Here is a 20,707-nt window from a genome sequence, read left to right as displayed (position 1 = left end):
ATTTCGGATTTCAGATTCTCAGATCAGAGATACTCAAGCTGAATAACTCTCTTAACTACAGTTCCAGTTAAAAAAAAAAAAAAGGAAATAGATCACCTTGACATTACTTTTAGTGGAAGTACACTGAAGCAATTGAGGGAAAGAAGGATGCCTCAGAACAGGGCAGGATACATGCATCTTACTTCTGGTAAATTCTCTTGTATTTTCCTGTTTAAATTTTTTGCCATGTCTTAAGAAGATTGAAGCCCAAACGTGGGCTGCGGCTGCCCCAGCTCTGGTAGGCCCTGGGGTTTCAGAAGCAGAGCCCACGGAGGCTGAGCTGCTCTGCCCAGCCAGGGCTGGTGATGACGGTGGCCGGGGAGGGTGACCTCACTGTGGGGTGTTGTTTCTACAGGTGGACAGTGACACCATATGGAACGAGGTGCACTCGGCGGGGGCAGCCCGCCTGGCTGTGGGCTGCGTGGTAGAGCTGGTCTTCAAGGTGGCCACGGGGGAGCTGAAGGTCAGTCGGGGCCTGGACAGTGGTGGCCCTCCAGGAGGCCTGCCATAGATTCCCAGTGTGGGGAGGGGCCGCCCACTGCGTCTCCCTCTCATCAGGCTGGGAGGCGGCTGTGATGGGGAGGTGTGGACCCCACTCTGTCAGCACAGCCTCGCTATTGAATCAAAGAGACATTGCCCACATTTGTGACAGGGTATGTGCATAGTACAGAGATTCTCAATGATTTGGGTCTTAAGAACCCTTTATACTCTTAAAAATTTATACTCTTAAAAAAAAAAAAAAGCTCCAAAGAGCTTCTGTTTACATGAGTTATATCCGCAATATTGACTCTATTAGAGATTACAACTGAGAAATTTTCAAAATGTTTATTAATTTAAAAATAGCGACCGGGCACAGTGGCTCACGCCTGTAATCCCAGCACTTTGGGAGGCCAAGGCAGGGGGATCACCTGAGGTCAGGAGTTCAAGAGCAGCTTGGCTAACATGGCGAAACTCCTTCTCTACTGAAATACAAAAATTAGCTGGGTATGGTGGCGCATGCCTATAATCCCAGCTACTTGGGAGGCTGAGGCTGGCGAATCACTTGAACCTGGGAGGTGGAGGTTGCGGTGAGCCGAGTCACGCCATTGCACTCCAGCCTGGGTGACAGAGTGAGACTCTGTCTCAAAAAAAAAAATTTAAAAATTAAAAAGTAATAAAAATATAAAAATAGCACTAATGTCTTGCCTGTGGACAGCAGCTGGGTTCTCACACCTGCCCGGCATCATTCTTGGGACTTGTTGAAGTACATGAAGGAATCCTGGCCCGACACAGATACGTAATTGGAAATGGGAGAAGGATTTTAATAGACTTTTCAGAGGTATTCTAATTGTGGGTATTCTTTGACAGTATACCAAAAATTCAGCAAGTGGTAGTGTCTTGAAAATTAGCTGCAGTGTGGATCTGAACTCAAATCATGGCCTCTTCCCCCTCCGTTTTGTTTAACTGAACCATTAGCCCTTCTTGGAGATCAAATCGATCCTTCGTTCATGGGTGATTGGTAGCACCGTGCATTGGTCATTTGGAAACTTAGCTTCACGGAGTTACATGGATCTTCCATATTCTGACCCATACAGTATCAAAAAAGTCATTAATTTTTGAAACTATTAATATCACCCCCATCTCACCAGAAGTCTTCTAAGTAGTGAGAGAGCCAGCAGGTTCACAGGGGGAGAGCCGTGTGTTCCAAACTTGTAATTTTCACTGGAAAGCTCACATTTCCTCACGCTTCCTTCCCGTCTCTTTACTCGGGATGTTAAAAGGACGTGTTTGAGGGCGGAGATCTACTAAAATGTCTGAATACTGCCTCATCGAGCACATTGTTAAGAGAAGCTGCTCACACACACACACACGCCCCCGTGCTGTTCCCTGCCCGCCGTCTACCCTCCGGTGCTTCAGCACCATCGGCGCAGGTGTCAGGGCAGTGAAAAGAGTACATAGAGCCTCAGGACTACGTGGACTACAGACCCTCAGCAGGGGTCGGGACCGAGGGGTCTGCAGCCTACACTCGGAAGCACTGAGTGCAGAAACGCAGGGAGGCCAGGGCCTCTTGAGAGCGTTTGCCGCCACCTCATGGGCTGCCCTCGCCCCTTCCTGAGCCTGGTCCCTGCGGCGTCCGGCTCACCCCGTCCATGGCATTCTCACTCATGGTTGGCCGGCACTTTTTTTGAGGCTTCATTACAGACCTTGACCACACAGTGTCCTGTTGCTGGTGAGACCAGGAGAGGACTGGAATCCATTTTTATGGCAGCAACTACAGAGTGGTTTGCAGATGGATTTTTGACACAGAAGTGATGGGGCAGAGGACAGCGTTTCTGCCCAGTGTGAGAGGAGCTGTTTCGTGGGCTGCCCACTTGCCCACCGTCCTGAGAGCTGAACTGCACTAAGGACAGAGGCAGTCACGTGAAGGCCAAGCTGGGGCACAACGTCTCTGCCCCGCGGCCAAGTCCTTGAGTGGGGCCCCCTCTGCTTCATCTTCCTCCAGTGGCCACCTAGCGGGTCCTGGTCCCGAGCCGACGGGGAGTGAGCACATCCCTTCCACATCACCCCGACCCCTGAGCCAAGGGCACCACGCCTCACCGACAGTGCTGAGAGTGGGCAGGGCACCCACCTGTTATCCTAGTGACTGCGTTTCAGAGGAACCATTAGTAGCCCCCAGACCTCTTTAGGAGAAGGGCCCAGGCTTCCCGGAAAGGCTCCCAGCTGGCCCTGCATCCTGTCCGCATCACTGTGGCCAGGGTGCAGCAAGAAACTGTCCTCCTGTGTAGCCCAACTCTGCTAAAAGTTGAGTGTGCAACCATTTTCCCATGGCTACAAAGTGTGTCTTTTGTTGCTCTCTCCTGGCTGTCTGGTGTCACCTGCAGAATGGCTTTGCTGTGGTCCGCCCCCCTGGACACCATGCGGAGGAGAGCACGCCCATGTGAGTACACGCCGCAGCCCCGCAGAGCAGGGGAACCCAGGTCTTCCTTCCCTCCCTTAGGGCTGGGTGGGTGTGTGAGTGACTGCGGGGAGCTGGGCTGCTGTTTCCTGGCCACCCAGGATGTGCCGCATGCCGGCTTGGCTGCAGCTCCTGGGTGTGGAGTGCAGATGACAAGGTCTGCGAGCATCACTGCTCAGTTACGACGGAGACAGATCAGAGGAAAGGATGGGAAAGGGTCTGTGGAGGTTAGTCCAGAGAAGCCTCTGGTTGTTGAGTAGTTGTCAGCACTTGGGAGAGGAAACACCACTCACCCTCAAGTGAGTCACTGCAGCACTTGCTTGTCTAGAGGACTCAGGTCATTTTGCGCATGGCCTTTTAGCTGCCTGCCGAATGCCTGGTACTGACGCAGCAAGCCACAGAGCCACGTCCATGCAGGCAGCTATCCTGATGCTGTTTCGGGTCTTTCAGAGACTGCCGACGGTCCATACAGCTGAGGATCTGGGCAGGGTGGCGAGTGTGGGGTGTGGGTCCTCCCAGATCCATCCCTGTGTGTCCAGAGCCAGTGGCAGGGCAGACCCGCAGCTGTCTGTGGAGTGCCTTGCAGCCTGGGTGGTGAGTGAATGATCTATCCCGTCAAAGAGCATGCTGTCTCCTGGGACGGTAGCCGCTCTAGTGAGGAGGGGCGGTGCTAGAAAGAGCGTCTCCCCACGCTCTGGAGATGGAGAAGGGGTGCCTGATCTTGCCAGCTTCGGTGAGGAGGAGGTGGCGTAGGGCTCTGCCTTGGAGAGTTGGAGCAGCAGTTTGTCAGATGGGCAACGCAAGAACAAGTGCAGATACAAGTTCACTATCAGGCTGTGGCCAGGAAGCAGTCAGAACAAGACTAGAGATAGTCAGATCCGCGTGTTAGAGCAGAGTCTCCTTCGTGTACAGGGAGGAGACTGTACGTGAGAGACAGTCAGATCCGCGTGTTAGAGCAGAGTCTCCTTCCTGTACAGGGAAGAGATTGTACGTGAGAGACAGTCAGATCCGCATGTTAGAGCAGAGTCTCCTTCATGTACAGGGAGGATACTGTACGTGATAGACAGTCAGATCCACGTGTTAGAGCAGAGTCTACTTCATGTACAGGGAGGAGACTGTACGTGAGAGACAGTCAGATCCGCGTGTTAGAGCAGAGTCTCCTTCATGTACAGGGAGGAGACTGTACATGAGAGACAGTCAGATCCGCGTGTTAGAGCAGAGTCTCCTTCGTGTACAGGGAGGAGATTGTACGTGAGAGACAGTCAGATCCGCGTGTTGGAGCAGACTCTCCTTCATGTGCAGGGAAGAGATTGTACGTGAGAGACAGTCAGATCTGCGTGTTAGAGCAGAGTCTCCTTCATGTGCAGGGAAGAGATTGTACGTGAGAGACAGTCAGATCCGCGTGTTAGAGCAGAGTCTCCTTCGTGTACAGGGAAGAGACTGTACGTGAGAGACAGTCAGATCCGCGTGTTAGAGCAGAGTCTCCTTCATGTGCAGGGAAGAGATTGTACGTGAGAGACAGTCAGATCCGCATGTTAGAGCAGAGTCTCCTTCCTGTACAGGGAAGAGATTGTACGTGAGAGACAGTCAGATCCGCATGTTAGAGCAGAGTCTCCTTCATGTACAGGGAGGATACTGTACGTGATAGACAGTCAGATCCACGTGTTAGAGCAGAGTCTACTTCATGTACAGGGAGGAGACTGTACGTGAGAGACAGTCAGATCCGCGTGTTAGAGCAGAGTCTCCTTCATGTACAGGGAGGAGACTGTACGTGAGAGACAGTCAGATCCGCGTGTTAGAGCAGAGTCTCCTTCGTGTACAGGGAGGAGATTGTACGTGAGAGACAGTCAGATCCGCGTGTTGGAGCAGAGTCTCCTTCATGTGCAGGGAAGAGATTGTACGTGAGAGACAGTCAGATCTGCGTGTTAGAGCAGAGTCTCCTTCATGTGCAGGGAAGAGATTGTACGTGAGAGACAGTCAGATCCGTGTGTTAGAGCAGAGTCTCCTTCGTGTACAGGGAAGAGATTGTACGTGAGAGACAGTCAGATCCGCATGTTAGAGCAGAGTCTCCTTCATGGGCAGGGAAGAGATTGTACGTGAGAGACAGTCAGATCCGCATGTTAGAGCAGAGTCTCCTTCATGTGCAGGGAAGAGATTGTACGTGAGAGACAGTCAGATCCGCGTGTTAGAGCAGAGTCTCCTTCCTGTACAGGGAAGAGATTGTACGTGAGAGACAGTCAGATCCGCGTGTTAGAGCAGAGTCTCCTTCCTGTACAGGGAAGAGATTGTACGTGAGAGACAGTCAGATCCGCGTGTTAGAGCAGAGTCTCCTTCGTGTACAGGGAGGAGACTGTACGTGAGAGACAGTCAGATCCGTGTGTTAGAGCAGAGTCTCCTTCATGTGCAGGGAAGAGATTGTACGTGAGAGACAGTCAGATCCACGTGTTAGAGCAGAGTCTCCTTCATGTGCAGGGAAGAGACTGTACGTGAGAGACAGTCAGATCCGCGTGTTAGAGCAGAGTCTCCTTCATGTGCAGGGAAGAGACTGTACGTGAGAGACAGTCAGATCCGCGTGTTAGAGCAGAGTCTCCTTCATGTGCAGGGAAGAGACTGTACGTGAGAGACAGTCAGATCCGCGTGTTAGAGCAGAGTCTCCTTCATGTGCAGGGAAGAGATTGTACGTGAGAGACAGTCAGATCCGCGTGTTAGAGCAGAGTCTCCTTCATGTGCAGGGAAGAGATTGTACGTGAGAGACAGTCAGATCCGCGTGTTAGAGCAGAGTCTCCTTCATGTGCAGGGAAGAGATTGTACGTGAGAGACAGTCAGATCCGCGTGTTAGAGCAGAGTCTCCTTCCTGTACAGGGAAGAGATTGTACGTGAGAGACAGTCAGATCCGCGTGTTAGAGCAGAGTCTCCTTCCTGTACAGGGAAGAGATTGTACGTGAGAGACAGTCAGATCCGCGTGTTAGAGCAGAGTCTCCTTCATGTACAGGGAGGAGACTGTACGTGAGAGACAGTCAGATCCGTGTGTTAGAGCAGAGTCTCCTTCATGTGCAGGGAAGAGATTGTACGTGAGAGACAGTCAGATCCGCGTGTTAGAGCAGAGTCTCCTTCCTGTACAGGGAAGAGATTGTACGTGAGAGACAGTCAGATCCGCGTGTTAGAGCAGAGTCTCCTTCCTGTACAGGGAAGAGATTGTACGTGAGAGACAGTCAGATCCGCGTGTTAGAGCAGAGTCTCCTTCGTGTACAGGGAGGAGACTGTACGTGAGAGACAGTCAGATCCGTGTGTTAGAGCAGAGTCTCCTTCATGTGCAGGGAAGAGATTGTACGTGAGAGACAGTCAGATCCACGTGTTAGAGCAGAGTCTCCTTCATGTGCAGGGAAGAGACTGTACGTGAGAGACAGTCAGATCCGCGTGTTAGAGCAGAGTCTCCTTCCTGTACAGGGAAGAGATTGTACGTGAGAGACAGTCAGATCCGCGTGTTAGAGCAGAGTCTCCTTCATGTACAGGGAAGAGACTGTACGTGAGAGATAGTCAGATCCGCGTGTTAGAGCAGAGTCTCCTTCATGTGCAGGGAAGAGACTGTACGTGAGAGACAGTCAGATCCGCGTGTTAGAGCAGAGTCTCCTTCATGTACAGGGAAGAGACTGTACGTGAGAGACAGTCAGATCCGCGTGTTAGAGCAGAGTCTCCTTCATGTGCAGGGAAGAGATTGTACGTGAGAGACAGTCAGATCCGCGTGTTAGAGCAGAGTCTCCTTCATGTGCAGGGAAGAGATTGTACGTGAGAGACAGTCAGATCCGCGTGTTAGAGCAGAGTCTCCTTCATGTGCAGGGAAGAGATTGTACGTGAGAGACAGTCAGATCCGCGTGTTAGAGCAGAGTCTCCTTCCTGTACAGGGAAGAGATTGTACGTGAGAGACAGTCAGATCCGCGTGTTAGAGCAGAGTCTCCTTCCTGTACAGGGAAGAGATTGTACGTGAGAGACAGTCAGATCCGCGTGTTAGAGCAGAGTCTCCTTCATGTACAGGGAGGAGACTGTACGTGAGAGACAGTCAGATCCGTGTGTTAGAGCAGAGTCTCCTTCATGTGCAGGGAAGAGATTGTACGTGAGAGACAGTCAGATCCACGTGTTAGAGCAGAGTCTCCTTCATGTGCAGGGAAGAGACTGTACGTGAGAGACAGTCAGATCCGCGTGTTAGAGCAGAGTCTCCTTCATGTACAGGGAAGAGACTGTACGTGAGAGATAGTCAGATCCGCGTGTTAGAGCAGAGTCTCCTTCATGTGCAGGGAAGAGACTGTACGTGAGAGATAGTCAGATCCGCGTGTTAGAGCAGAGTCTCCTTCCTGTACAGGGAAGAGATTGTACGTGAGAGACAGTCAGATCCGCGTGTTAGAGCAGAGTCTCCTTCATGTACAGGGAGGAGACTGTACGTGAGAGACAGTCAGATCCGTGTGTTAGAGCAGAGTCTCCTTCATGTGCAGGGAAGAGATTGTACGTGAGAGACAGTCAGATCCGCGTGTTAGAGCAGAGTCTCCTTCGTGTACAGGGAGGAGATTGTACGTGAGAGACAGTCAGATCCGCGTGTTAGAGCAGAGTCTCCTTCGTGTACAGGGAGGAGACTGTACGTGAGAGATAGTCAGATCCGCGTGTTAGAGCAGAGTCTCCTTCCTGTACAGGGAAGAGATTGTACATGAGAGACAGTCAGATCCGCGTGTTAGAGCAGAGTCTCCTTCGTGTACAGGGAGGAGATTGTACGTGAGAGACAGTCAGATCCGCGTGTTAGAGCAGAGTCTCCTTCGTGTACAGGGAGGAGACTGTACGTGACAAATAGTCAGATCCACGTGTTAGAGCAGAGTGTCCTTCGTGTACAGGGAGGAGATTGTAACCGCCAGGGAGGGATGCTTGTTGGAATCTTTGTAGCTTTACCTGAAAACCACGTGTTTGCTCCACATCCCAGAACAGTCACTTGGGCACCAGGCTTCCTGTTTGTTTCATTTCTCTGAAGTTTCTTTTCTAATTTGAACCTGAGTTGTTGGATATTCCAAATAATAAACCTCAGAGGAGACAAAAGAATTGTGTTTGGTTGCAGCTCTTCGCTGTGCTCCCCGTGAGCCGCTGCAGGAGCTCGGCGTCTAGGATGTCCTGGGGCGTGTGGGCTTCCCCATGCCAGCCCGGATTCTGAAAACAAAACAACTAGTGTTTCTCCGTTTCTGTGGTCATTCGGACAAAGGGAAATTGAGATCAAGAAGGTTTTCGTTGTTATTTGAATCACTTTCATAGCTTGTTTTCTTGGTCTCTTGAGTAAGACTCTCTAAAATTAAAGGTAATTTATGTATTAGAATATAGAAAGGTCAGCAGGAAGCAACTGAGATGAACGGCTGCCATGTCTCCTGGGGCATGGCGGCAGCTCCTGAGAGGAAGGGTTCCAGGTGAAGATGAGGGAAATACTGGTAACATGTGAAATAGGGTTCCCTACCAGAGGAGCGTGGGGGACCTCCAAGCAGGAGAGTGTGTGTGTGTGTGTGTGTGTCTGTGTGTGTGTGTGTCTGTGTCTGGCTGTCTCAGTATGGAACTGTGGATGTGTGTGATAGGTATATGCTTATGTGTATATGTGTGTGTGTGCTTGTATGTGTCTGTGGTTTGTGTATGTGTGTGAGTGTTTCTGTATGGGGTGTTCATGTGTATCTGTGCATGTGTGTCTACGTGGGGGGGTGGGTATGGGTGTATCTGGGGCATATATGTGTGTAGGGCGTGTTGCATGGTGTGTGTGTCTCTATCTGTGGGGTGTGTGTCTGTGTGGGGTGTGTGTCTGTGGAGTGTGTGTGGGGTGTGTGTCTGTGGTGTATGGGTGTATCTGTGGGGCATGTATGTGTGTAGGGCGTGTTGCATGGTGTGTGTGTGTCTCTATCTGTGGGGTGTGTGTCTGTGTGGGGTGTGTGTGGGGTGTGTGTCTGTGTGGAGTGTGTAGGGGGTGTGTGTGGGGTGTGTGTCTGTGTGGAGTGTGTGTGGGGTGTGTGTCTGGTGTATGGGCGTATCCGTGGGGCATGTATGTGTGTAGGGCGTGTTGCATGGTGTGTGTGTGTCTCTGTGGTGTGTGTGTCTGTGTGTGGGGGGGTGTCTCCGTCTGTGGTGTGTGTGTCTGTGTGGGGTGTATGTGTGTCTCTGTCTGTGGTGTGTGTGTCTGTGTGGGGGGTGTGTGTGTGTGTCTGTCTGTGGTGTGTGTCTTTGTGGGGTGTGTGCATGTCTGTGTCGGTTAGCCGACCCTATGGCATTGGCTAAGATTCCCCAGTGGCTTGTTCGGGATCTGTGTGTGTGTGTGTGTGTGTGCACGCGTGTGAGTGTGTCTGCGTGTGGGGTGTGTACGTGTCTCTCTGTTAGCCGATTCTCTGGCATCACTGAGGGTTCCCTGCGGCGTATTCAGGAGCTCTGCACTCACAGAGACCTCTTAGGTCTGCGTGGACCCCGAGTGGCTCTCTGGCGGGCTGTGGAGAAACTGGCCACCGCCCACCTGCGCTTCGTCTCCAGCGTCAGTTCTCTCCCGCAGGGGCTTTTGCTACTTCAACTCCGTGGCCGTGGCAGCCAAGCTTCTGCAGCAGAGGTTGAGCGTGAGCAAGATCCTCATCGTGGACTGGGTAAGCAGAGCCGCCTCGGCCAGCGCAGCTCAGGTTGCTCCTGCGCCGTCCCCGAGCGGACAGCAGCGTGTGGACAGAGGAGCTGGGCTCTTGGATGTGGGAAGCTTAGGTTTCTGGAAACGGTCTCAACGATGCAGAGAAGTAAAGCCCCAAACCTGCCACAAGTCATTGTACAGCTTCCGTCAGCCGACCCTGGCGAGTGGGGTCCTGGCATGTCTAAAAATGTGCCTGTGGGTGACGGCAGCGGCCAGGGCCACCCTCGGCGAGATCGTCTTGGAAGACAGGCGTCGGGGAGGAGGCTGTGTCCACATCTGCTTTGCGTGTGTGGCCTGGGAGCCTGGGAGGACCCTCACCCTGGTCGAAGGCGGCAGTCTGCTTCTCAGTCACCCCAGTGAAGCCCGTGCCTTCCTGCTGCTGTGTGGGCACCTGGTCCTGCTGGAATGGGGGGTGCCACTGCCCCCAAAAGAGTCATCTCTTTTTAAATAATGCTATATGATGTCCGAATCTGAATTCCACGAATAGTTATACTCATTCTTATACCGGAAATTAATATTCAAGATGTTCATCTTATTACTCTTTTTAAAGCCAGATATATACATATTTAGTGTTCTCTTTGGTATTTATGATTTATTTCATAATTTTTAAGGGAAAAAAGCAGGCCCTGTCAGGTAGGGTTCTGATTTGAATTGGAGAAGTCCTTCTGAGTTTGGGTAAAGAAACAATATGGCACAGCCAGGACAGCCATGCTGTTTGGGAGAGGCAGGTCAGGGGATGCGGCAGAGCAGCGGGTCCCCCACACCCAAGGACCTGCGAGCCGGGAGCCCTCCCTCAGCTCCTCCTAAGGGAGCAGGTAGGAGTGCCTGGGAAGAGAGCAGTGTGAGGTCGCTGACGGCTAAAGACTGGGGACCCATCCCCAACAGAGTGAAGCGCTAGGACACGCAGACGGGCTGCGTAGACCCCGTGTGGCGTGCTCCCTGCACGCTGAGCTGTGATATTGCCCATGTACACACCACACGGACAGGGTCATCTCAGTGTGAAGCCACGTGTCGGGAAAGCCTCCATGTGCGTCTTCACAGCGATTACCTACTCTGTGGGGTGGAAGGTTCTTGTCCATCGCTCCTCACCTGTAGCTGCCCTTCCACCTTTTCTGTGATGAGCACAGATAACGGAGCAGCAAGTTCTCATGCTGGGAACATCAGGGCTGCGTGCTGTCTTCTCAGGCACACAGCTGTTCTCAGTGGGGCCACCCCCTCGCCCGCCCATCCTGGTGACCACCTGCCCTGTGGCCCGGGGCAGAACAGCCATGGTCAGTAAAGCCCCAGGCTGCCCGTCACGTTGCTCTCTGGTGCATCCGACCTGTGGGTTTTGTGATGAAGAAACGGTGCTTGCCATTTGGGCACAGGGGCCTGGACCCTGTACTGTGTGTGCCTGTCACTCACGGACACCTGGGACTTGTCTCCTGCCGAACGCCCTGCCTGGCATGGAATTGGCACCTCCCACGTGCCTGCAAGCGGGCAGGCCACAGCCAGTGACCTCCTTCCCGACAGAGGCTGAGGAAGTGGCTCACTTGTCAGAGACACGGCAGGTGTAGGAAATTGATCAGATGGCTTCGTTTGGGAAATGGTGGCCTCTAGGCCTGGCTGAACTCCAGCCCCATCTGCTGCTGGAGTCAGGATTGTGCCATGGCACTAAGGGCGAGGGAAACAGTGCTGCAGACGCGAACATTGGCTCTTAGAACCCCTGCGACCCTGCATCACGTAGCCCTGACCCACACAGCCCCAGAATCGCACCTGCCGGGTACGGGCCCAGCTGGAGGGTAATGTCATTCCTGAGCAGGAGCCGTTGTCACTAAGCACAACTGGGGTTGGGGACGGCCCTCAGGGGAGGCCACCCTCCAATACCTGCCTCAGCCCTGAAGTAGTTGTCCCTGCTCTTTAAGGACGTGCACCATGGAAACGGGACCCAGCAGGCTTTCTACAGCGACCCCAGCGTCCTGTACGTGTCCCTCCACCGCTACGACGATGGGAACTTCTTCCCAGGCAGCGGGGCTCCTGATGAGGTAGGTGGGGTATATAAGGGCCTCTGGGGGGAAAGGGGGACTGCAGGGAGCCGCTGTGGGGGCACGGGGCAGACGGTCCACAGCTGCCCGGCAGCAGTGAGTGAGGCCTTCGTGCTCACTTAAGCCCAGACAGTAACTTCAGTCAGACGTCAGCCTGCATCGTGTCGCGTGTGCACAGGTGGCCTGTGTTTTGTCTGAAGTACAAATGAGAGGCTGGATATTGTTTCTGGTTCCCATCCAGGCAGACTGAGGTGTTTGTGAAGGAGGTGTGTGGTGCCCGTTTTCCTCCAGGCAGGGCCCAGGCCACTGTCTTCCACAGGACACCCTCCAGCAAGGGGCTCTGTCCACTGTCCTTTGCCCGGCGCAGGGCTGCATGGCGGCCCCAGGAATGGCAGGCCCAGCGGCTCCTTGACAACGCCCCAGGTCCCCGTTCAGAGCCTGCCCACTCTGAACAGAGGCTCCAACAGCAGGGCTTTCATCCAGGAAGACGCTCCGTCTGCCTCTGGGTATTATTTTTTTGGAGGAAGTAGAAAATGACAGGCTCATCGGAGACACTTTCTGCCCAGAGAGACCCAGGTCTGATTCCCTGATGTCACACACGGCACACAACACAGGGCAGCGGGTCCGCAGAAATGTCAGTGCAGGGCCTTGGTGTGCCAAGGGCAGGGTCGGCGAGAGCCTACAGCAGCCAGGAAAAGGGCCCCCTTGCTGATGTCAGTGTGCCCCTGTCAGTGGGGCCCCTTCACGCACATCTTAATGAATATGCACCAGGAGATCAGGACATGTGGGCTCTCCCCAGGGGCCCACCAAGGCCGAGCCCATCCCGGTGCCACCTGCATCAGGCGTTCCTGTCAGACAGGTCCCGCTCGGGGTCCATGACATGTGTTTCTCTCCTTCTGGCCACAGGTGGGCACAGGGCCCGGCGTGGGTTTCAACGTCAACATGGCTTTCACCGGCGGCCTGGACCCCCCCATGGGAGACGCTGAGTACTTGGCGGCCTTCAGGTGAGCCTCCCGGCTTCACATGACATCTGAAGTAGCAGCTTTTCCTCTGTGCACACATTCCAGGAAGCACTTGTTGGAGATGAGCGTGTCTGAAACTGGTCTGTGGCTGAACGGGGCTGTGGGGTCCGGAGGAGCTGTCTCAGTTCATTCTTCAGTGCCAAGCGTGGAATCTTGGCGACTATCTTCTTACCATCAGCTCTTAGTGCTCCCTTTTGTGCATGAAATAAAACCAGGAGCTCACTTTGGGTCGATGGTGAGAGAGTGATGGAGACAGAGGCAGGGACTTATGTGCAGAGTGTTATGTTCATGAGAAAGGAAGGCAAAGACCTGCAGGGTCTCCTGATCTCCTAATTCTTCTTCCGCAAACCTCCTGTGATGTGATGTCCAATGGAAATAAGTATTTCTTCTTTATTTATTCCTAAAAATCAAGAGGCAGTTGTCGCCCTTCCTCCCATTTCCTTCGTGTGGCTGTGACCCTTCAGCATTTAGCCGTGGGGCGCCATTTAAAGACGCAATGTTTGCTTTTGTCATCAAGCAGTTCCTTCTCCTTTGGTCTAGGCCAGATTGGGGTCATTCCTGTGACCCAAAATGGGATGCTGAGCAGCACAGGTTTTCTTGTCATCGTTGTAAAATGGCAGCTTCACCTGCCGTGGTGGAGTGACGGGCCTCCAGGGCAGCAGCCCACAGCCCACATCGGTTCCCAGAGCCACGTGGGGAGAAGGGTTTTATTAGCATGGCTGAGCCTGACAGGTCGTGCCTCTGTTAGAAAACACTGTCAATATGGTATCAAAGCCCCATACGGTCTTTAGCGTTTTTCTCTTTCTCTAACTCCATGGTCTTGCTCTGATTTACGTACATATAAAACACATGTGTGCAGACGTGTCTTTGTGACGTGTGTGCATGTGTCTGTGTATGGATGTGAGTGCACGTCTGCATATGTGTGTGTCCACGTGCGTGTGTGTGTTTGTGTGGGTCGGTGTTCATCTGTGTGTGTGTGTGTGTCTGTGTGGGTGGGTGTTCATCTGTGTGTGTGTCTGTGTGGGTGGGTGTTCATCTGTGTGCATGTCTCTCAGTGCTTGTGCAGGTGTCTACAGCCATGTGCATGTCTGCAGGTGTGTGTCCATGCCTATGTGTGTTACACACGTCTGTGTGGGTGTGGATGCATGTCTGTGTGCATGCAGTATACATGTGTGTGTGCATATCTCTGAGGACACACCCATGTGCTTGTCTTTGCATGCACATGTCTTTGTGTGTATATCTCTGTGTGTGCACATCTATATATGAGTACACACACGTGTGCTTGTGTGTCTTTGCATGCACATGTCTTTGTATATCTCTGTGTGTGTGTGCACATCTGTATATGAGTACACACACGTGTGCTTGTGTGTCTTTGCATGCACATGTCTTTGTGTGCACCTGAGTATGCACGTCTCCAGCAGGTGAGGCCCTTCACAAGGACACGTGTAAACGTCTTGTGTGGACTCTACCACATGCTTTCTGGGGACGGTGAATAAGTCACGAGACCCCTCTCAGTGTCTGCTCACTGTTCTCTAACTGGGGTCCGTTGCCCTCCTTGGAAAGGTTGTTGAGATCTGGTAACATAAAGGCCTGGCCCAGGACACGTGGGCCCCCCTCCCCAGGCACTCAGTGGTTCCCAGAAGGAACAGACCCCGTCTGACGGAGCCCAGGCTGCTTGGCTGCTCCGGCAGAGAGCCCGGGCTGTGCCGGTGGGAGTTCATCGGCTCCTCAGTGGACCTGCTCTGGTCTGTACCTGAACCACTTTTCCCCTGATCTCATCGGTTTGATTGTGATGTTTCTTCTTACTCTTGATCAGATTTAATGGAATGTTGACAGTTGCCTAGTTTAAGAGAGAAGGACTCCCCCAATGCGTACCACTTCCGAAAACGAGCTCATATGAAATCGGACCCCGGGCGTGGGCGTGTCACCGTCTGCTCATGGAATGTGTTCCCGTTGCCCCTCACTTGGTTGTCGCCCCAGAGAACTGGCCCCCCTTGGAGGCTTCTCTGAAAGTAAAGTCTCTGGCCACCATGAGAGGTGTGCATGCTGCCTGATCGACTTCCTGCCTGAGTGAACACTGGTGCCGCCCGGGGGACCCAGGGCCCACGGTGGCCAAATTCCCGTCTGTGCAGAGAGAGAAGGCAGGGCTTTCCTGGTGGGCGGGGAGAAAGGAGGTGCTGCCCTCTTTCAGGTCAGTGGTCCCAGGCCAGGTTTTGATGGAGCCACCCTCACCCCATGGGCGTTTCTCAGTGGTGCCTTCGGCTCTTGGGTCCTGGGGTGAAACCCTCACCCCGTGGCATCCCTGCCGGAGGGCAAGCCCAGGCCCAAAGCAGCAATGGGCGTCTGCCGTCAGGGTCACTCCCCCTCCCCAGGCCCCGGCCGGCCCAGCCAGCCTTTAGGATGAACGTGCCTTTCTGAGTTGCTCTTGGCGTGTGCTTTAATCTCCTGCCAAGTGTGTCCGTGATAATACCTTATCAAGTGAACTTTTTAAAGCTTAAATAGCATCTTTGAAAAGGAAAATTGTTTCAGGGGTTTTTTTTATTGATTTTAATGTAAAATAGCACTTTGAAGTTTACAATTTATGGTTCCCTGGGCATCCGATGATGGGGAAGAAGGGTCAGAAATTGGTTTTCCCCTTTCTTCTGCTCTTCTCCCCACTGGGGCCCCCGGGGACAATGCATGCCTTCCAGGCAGCACCTTGTTATTCAGACCCGTTGCCTGCCACATTGCATTTTCAGGGGATCAAGCCTAAGACGAAGAAAAGATAAGAAAATTGCCCCTAATGAAATCCAGAAGCAGCCGGCACTTTCTCCTCAGACCCAGAGACTCGTAGGAGAAAAGGGAACCTTAATTCAAACCAGTCCCAGTGCCAGACGCGGCTTTGAAGTTGCTGAGTAAAGTCTGAGCCACTGGGGGCGGGGGCTTGTAGGGAGATGATTATGACGATGAAGATGGTGCTCTGTAACCCATCCCTCACCTGTGCGCGGGGACATGGGGACTCTTCCGTCAGGGATGAGCGCCACATCCAGATGCCCGTGGTTCGTAGCTTAGATTCCACTGTGATATTACGAAGTTTATCAAAGATGTCTCTGAAACTGGATCTTCTCAAGCAATAACTGTGATAGCTTCACGAATTGGCATTAGCCTTGAAATTGAGCAACTGGGCAAAGCTATTTCACTTTCCCCAAACTTTCAAGTAAGACGGGAAGGCTGAGGCTCTTGAATGTTCGTTCCTTCCGTAAGCTGTGTTGCTGTGTTGCTGCTGTTGCTGCCTTTTGTAGACAGGTGTGTTTTAGGAGTCGCGGCGCCTGATGTCTGCTGTTTTCACCATTGCCGAGTGGCACCCGCTGCACACACCACGCTGGTCCCTGGGTTTCTTGCCTGAGGAAGTCAGGGTTATGAAGTTTTCATACAGACCGTACCACCTTCTTTTCTAAAAGCAATTATGTCTCTTTAAGTGCATCCAAGTATTTTCCTATGTAGAAATTTATCTGAGAAGCAAAAAGAAGCAAAAGCATATAAGCTACAGCCTCAGAGCTGAGAGAGGTCGTCCTGCGCCAGCCTTCGCTCGCCTGTGGGGCCGGCCCTGTAAGAAGCGAACAGTGGAGGCAGCACAGTGCCTGCCCTGGAGGATAGCGGGGGACTGGGAGGACAAGCTCTAGGCAGGTCCGGTAAGACCTCAGGGGACCTGCCCACTTGGGGGGCCAAGGAAGTTTCTGGAGGAGGCAAGCCCCCAGCTGAGTCCTGGAGGAACGAGCCTGGCAGGGGACATTATGGGAGAAGGGCCGTCCCGAAGGAACAGAGCCCGATGGTGCAAACCCGCTCACCTGGGCTGCATCCACAGAGCCAGACCTTGGCCCTGATGGCAGGGGCTCTGTCGGGGCCTCCGACTGTGGAATGAAGAAGCATCACGGCCAGCTCTGCATGTTGGACAGGCCCGTCTTGCGGCAGCTTAGGTGACAGACTTGGACCTGGCAAAGAGCATTCCAGGGTAGGATCTGGGGGCCAGTGGACAAGCCCAGAAAACAGCGGCAGAGATCGGGACAGGGCCACAGGCTGGAGAGGTGGGGCCATCTCAAAGAGGTTGAAGTGAGATGGGATTGAGGGGAGTAGAGGCTGATTTTGGGGGAGAGGGCACTTGGTGAGGTCTCGAGGTGCTGGCTTAGAGGAGGCTGAAGGATGCTGGGCAGACATCCAGCGGGAGAAGGTTCAGGTGGGGGTGGGTGTGGGTTCAGTGGGGACGCTTTTGCTTCAGTCTGTTTTCAGGAAAAAGTGAGAAAGTGTCCATCCAAGTGGGTGGTTGGGAGCATCTCCACCTGGAGGCCCCTTAGCAGGGAGAGCCAGTGAGGAGCCAGTTTGTGTGGATGATACCCCAGGGCATTTATTGGGGCAGAACGGCAGCCAGAAACTCAAGCGTGGCGTGCCAGCCCTGAGCCCAGTTCCCACGGAGTCCCCAGAGGCTTGCCGGCTGTGGGTGGCCGCAGGACTGCAGCCTCTTGGCCCTATAAGCTCGGTTTGCTCTGAGGCTTGTGTTGACGGAAGGTGTGGTGAGTTTTGTTTAGGGTCCTACTAGGGGAATGAACTGGAAGGTCATTTCTTTCCAGATGTTGAAACCCAGCTGTTAAGTGAATTATTGCATTTAGATGCAGTTGTGGCTTTTGAGGATGGTATGTACAGGCCATAATTTGATGGTGTGCGGTGGTTCAGAGCTAGACGTGCCCCGTGACACAGCCCCTTGCGCAGAGCACAGCTGGGAGGCTGCACGAGCGATGGCCTTTCGAGGAAGCAGAGTGGCCGGCACCCTGCCTGCTGTCCTGGTCCAGCTCTGTTCCCCTGGGAAGCCGAGGGGCGTGGCCAACACCCGCCTGCTGTTCCAACCCAACCCAGCTCTGTTCCCCTGGGAAGCCGAGGGGAGTGGCCAACACCCGCCTGTTGTTCCAGCCCGACCCAGCTCTGTTCCCCTGGGAAGCCGAGGAGAGTGGCCGGCACCCACCTGCTACTGCTATCCCGGCCCAGCTTTGTTTCCCCGGAAGCTGAGGGGAGTGGCTGGCACCCGCCTGCTACTGCTATCCTGGCCCAGCTTTGTCTCCCAGGAAGCCAAGGAGAGTTCGCTGGCACTCGCCTGCTACTGCTATCCCAGCCCAGCTCTGTTTCCCAGGAAGCTGAGGGGAGTGGCTGGCACCCGCCTGCTGTCCCAACCCAGCTCTGTCTCCCTGGGAAGCCGAAGAAAGTGGCCAGCACCCACCTGCTATCCCGGCCCAGCTTTGTTTCCTGGGAAACCAAGGGGAGTGGCTGGCACCTGTCTGCTGTCCCAACCCAGCTCTGTTCCCTGGGAAGCTGAGGGGAGATGTCGTCTTCAGGCTGCAGGTGCAGGTTGGCTGATGACCGAGTGAAGGGTGCAGTGCTGTGTCGGTAACGAAGGTGCCAGAGAAGCCACATTGAGGCCACGGGAAGGGGATGCGTGGCACCCGGCAGCTTCACATGGGACCTCCCTAAATGCAGAGGCCACCGCGAGGAGAAGCCACTCTCTCCCCTTAGCACCACGCTCCCCTCTGTACATGCCTCACGGGCACAGGCACCCTCTGGGCACCACAATCATGGCTTCCCTGGGCTTGCCGGCCCCAGGGGTGCACCTTACAGGCATTTGTCCATCTTCTCTAAAGATCCCCTCTTTCCACCCATTTCTCCTGCCTCTTGAGCTGACGATCAGTGGACGATCAGTGGGCCTACTGCCTTGGGAAACTGCGAGCCCACCCCTCTCTCCCCTCAGGGTGCCCCAAGAAAGGCCAAAAGTGACCTCATGGAAATACTCTCCTTAAAGTGATGGCTTGAGAGGCCCACGGCAAACATCTCAATCTTATTTTTTTAGAGACTGAGTTCTTTTTTTTTTTTTTTTTTTTTTTTTTTTGAGACGGAGTCTCATTCTGTCGCCCAGGCTGGAGTGCAGTGGCGTGCCATGTCGGCTCACTGCAAGCTCCGCCTCCCAGGTTCACGCCATTCTCCTGCCTCAGCCTCTTGAGTAGCTGGGACTACAGGCACCCGCCACCACGCCCAGCTAACTTTTTGTATTTTTTAGTAGAGACGGGGTTTCACCGTGTTAGCCAGGATGGTCTCCATCTCCTGACCTCATGATCTGCCTGCCTCGGCCTCCCAAAGTGCTGGGATTACAGGTGTGAGCCACCGCGCCCGGCCGAGACTGAGTTCTTTATTAAAAGTTTAATTCTGGGAATAAAATGTGAGTCCAGTTTCCCATTTTTTGCAGCATCTATTAAACAGGAACATTCCTTCAGCTTCCTCTTGTAGGAAGGTCGTGGAGGGTAAGCACGGCCCTGAAGACACAGGGAGTGCCATGCTCAGCTTCCTTTTTACAGGCAAAGAAGTCATGTCCCATGGAGGAGAAGGGACATTTCTCAGTCGCGCCACAAACGGGTGCTGAAGGTGCACTCATGCACCTCACGTTCTGACCTTCTTATGTCTAGCAGGTGTTTGGGATCACAACCTAGAGGGTGTTGAGCCCAGTAAAATGAAAATGAGTGTGTGGGCACGTGCATCGGACTGTGCCCCACGCAGCCTCACGCGTGGCTGACGTGCCAGTGCCCGCGAGCCTGGGCTCATCTTTCCCATTTTGTTTTGACTGGCTTTGAGGCAACGCCACACACCAAGCCTAGACAGCAGAGACTCTCTTGGTATGAACTTCATTTAACAGCGATTTTCACAGGACTTCTTTTTGGAGGGGGATTAGAAGTAAAATAGCTCAGCAGCACTTCAAAGCGGGGAAGTAAAGCCTCCACGTGCGCTCGCTGCAAAGCAGCAGTCAGAGTGCCTCGCCAAGGACACGGCGTCCACACAAAACGCCTGTGGTTCTCATTGAAAAAAGTCTCGGCTTTAAAATCCACACCAAAAGCATGGCTGGAAATGTGTTTTTCTGTCCAAAGAAAAAGGTTTTATGACAAGAACTTTATTAAAATAATTAGAAGCGAGTCTCCTTGGGATGATGTGGACAGTTGAAAGCAGAGGGCGGCCCCCTCAGTCCTGCGGCCCCCCTCAGTCCTGCTGCCCCCCTCAGTCCTGCGGCCCCCCTCAGTCCTGCGGCCCCCCTCAGTCCTGCTTCCCCACTCAGTCCTGCTGCCCCCCTCAGTCCTGCGGCCCCCCTCAGTCCTGCGGCCCCCCTCAGTCCTGCTTCCCCACTCAGTCCTGCGGCCCCCCTCAGTCCTGCGGCCCCCCTCAGTCCTGCTGCCCATTAGGTTGGTCAGAGCCATGGAGGAAGCCTCGGAATGTCGGTCAGAAAGGACTGTGGGGCCAGTGCCTTCCAGTGTCCAGGGCAGGGCCCTGGGTCCAGCAAGAGTCAAAGGACTCCTGGATTCCAAGGCATTCTCTCCATCCCGCCACTGACTAGACTGATTTCTCCCCTCCCAGCCCTGCGGCGGGAGTGCCAACACCATCTCCACGCACGCTCTGAGGCCAGCGCAGTGTTTCCTGTGTTGTACACCATGTTTGCGAAATTGCCATGCTTTGTGGTGGGGTCCCAGTAAGTGAGAAGAAACCTCTCACTCTGGGACCAGAATCACGCATGGAAGAATGTTACAGAAGTTGTATGGACAAGACCAGAGCAGAGGTTTGGGCAACTCCAGCTGGTGGGCCAAGTCCTGCCGCCTGTGCTCTCGGCACAGTGTTATCAGAACACAGGGACGCTTGCACGCCGATGCACTGTCTGTCCTGTCTTGGGCACCACAAGGGCAGCATCACGTGGTCCTGGCAGAGACCGTGTGGCCCACAGACTGAGGTCAGGTGCCTCCTATCTGACCCGTGGCAGGAAGCTCGCTGCCCCTGTCTAGATTCACCTTGTTTCCTCGGCCCCTAATGATGGCCCTCGGGGCACAGTTCCTGTGTCCTTGGAAAGCACTTTCTACAGCTGCCGCAGAGGCAGGTCTAGGGGAAATTGTGTGGACTGGCTCTCTTCAGAAAAAAGAACAGAAGCAGACTGCTCAGAAGCCACCCAGGGTCTCCTGTGACT

The 20,707-nt window shown here is 53.9% G+C and overlaps 1 protein-coding gene across 20 annotated transcripts in view; it reads left to right on the top strand.

The window, feature by feature from the left end:
* The window catches only part of HDAC4 (histone deacetylase 4), a 363,062-nt gene that overhangs the window by 317,734 nt on the left and 24,621 nt on the right, over positions 1-20,707 (top strand). For all 20 annotated transcript variants that reach the window (XM_034955509.3, XM_034955504.2, XM_034955511.3 and 17 more), the window contains 5 exons: positions 395-502; positions 2,901-2,956; positions 9,525-9,612; positions 11,552-11,671; positions 12,578-12,675. In XM_034955509.3, coding sequence (XP_034811400.1) covers positions 395-502; positions 2,901-2,956; positions 9,525-9,612; positions 11,552-11,671; positions 12,578-12,675 — 470 coding nt within the window. The remainder of the gene's footprint in view (positions 1-394; positions 503-2,900; positions 2,957-9,524; positions 9,613-11,551; positions 11,672-12,577; positions 12,676-20,707) is intronic.

This window comes from Pan paniscus, chromosome 13 (assembly GCF_029289425.2).
Source record: "Pan paniscus chromosome 13, NHGRI_mPanPan1-v2.0_pri, whole genome shotgun sequence".
In the NCBI taxonomy this organism is placed as follows: domain Eukaryota; kingdom Metazoa; phylum Chordata; class Mammalia; order Primates; family Hominidae; genus Pan; species Pan paniscus.
Note: the sequence above shows the minus strand (reverse complement) of the source record. Positions and strands in the feature narration are given on the sequence as shown.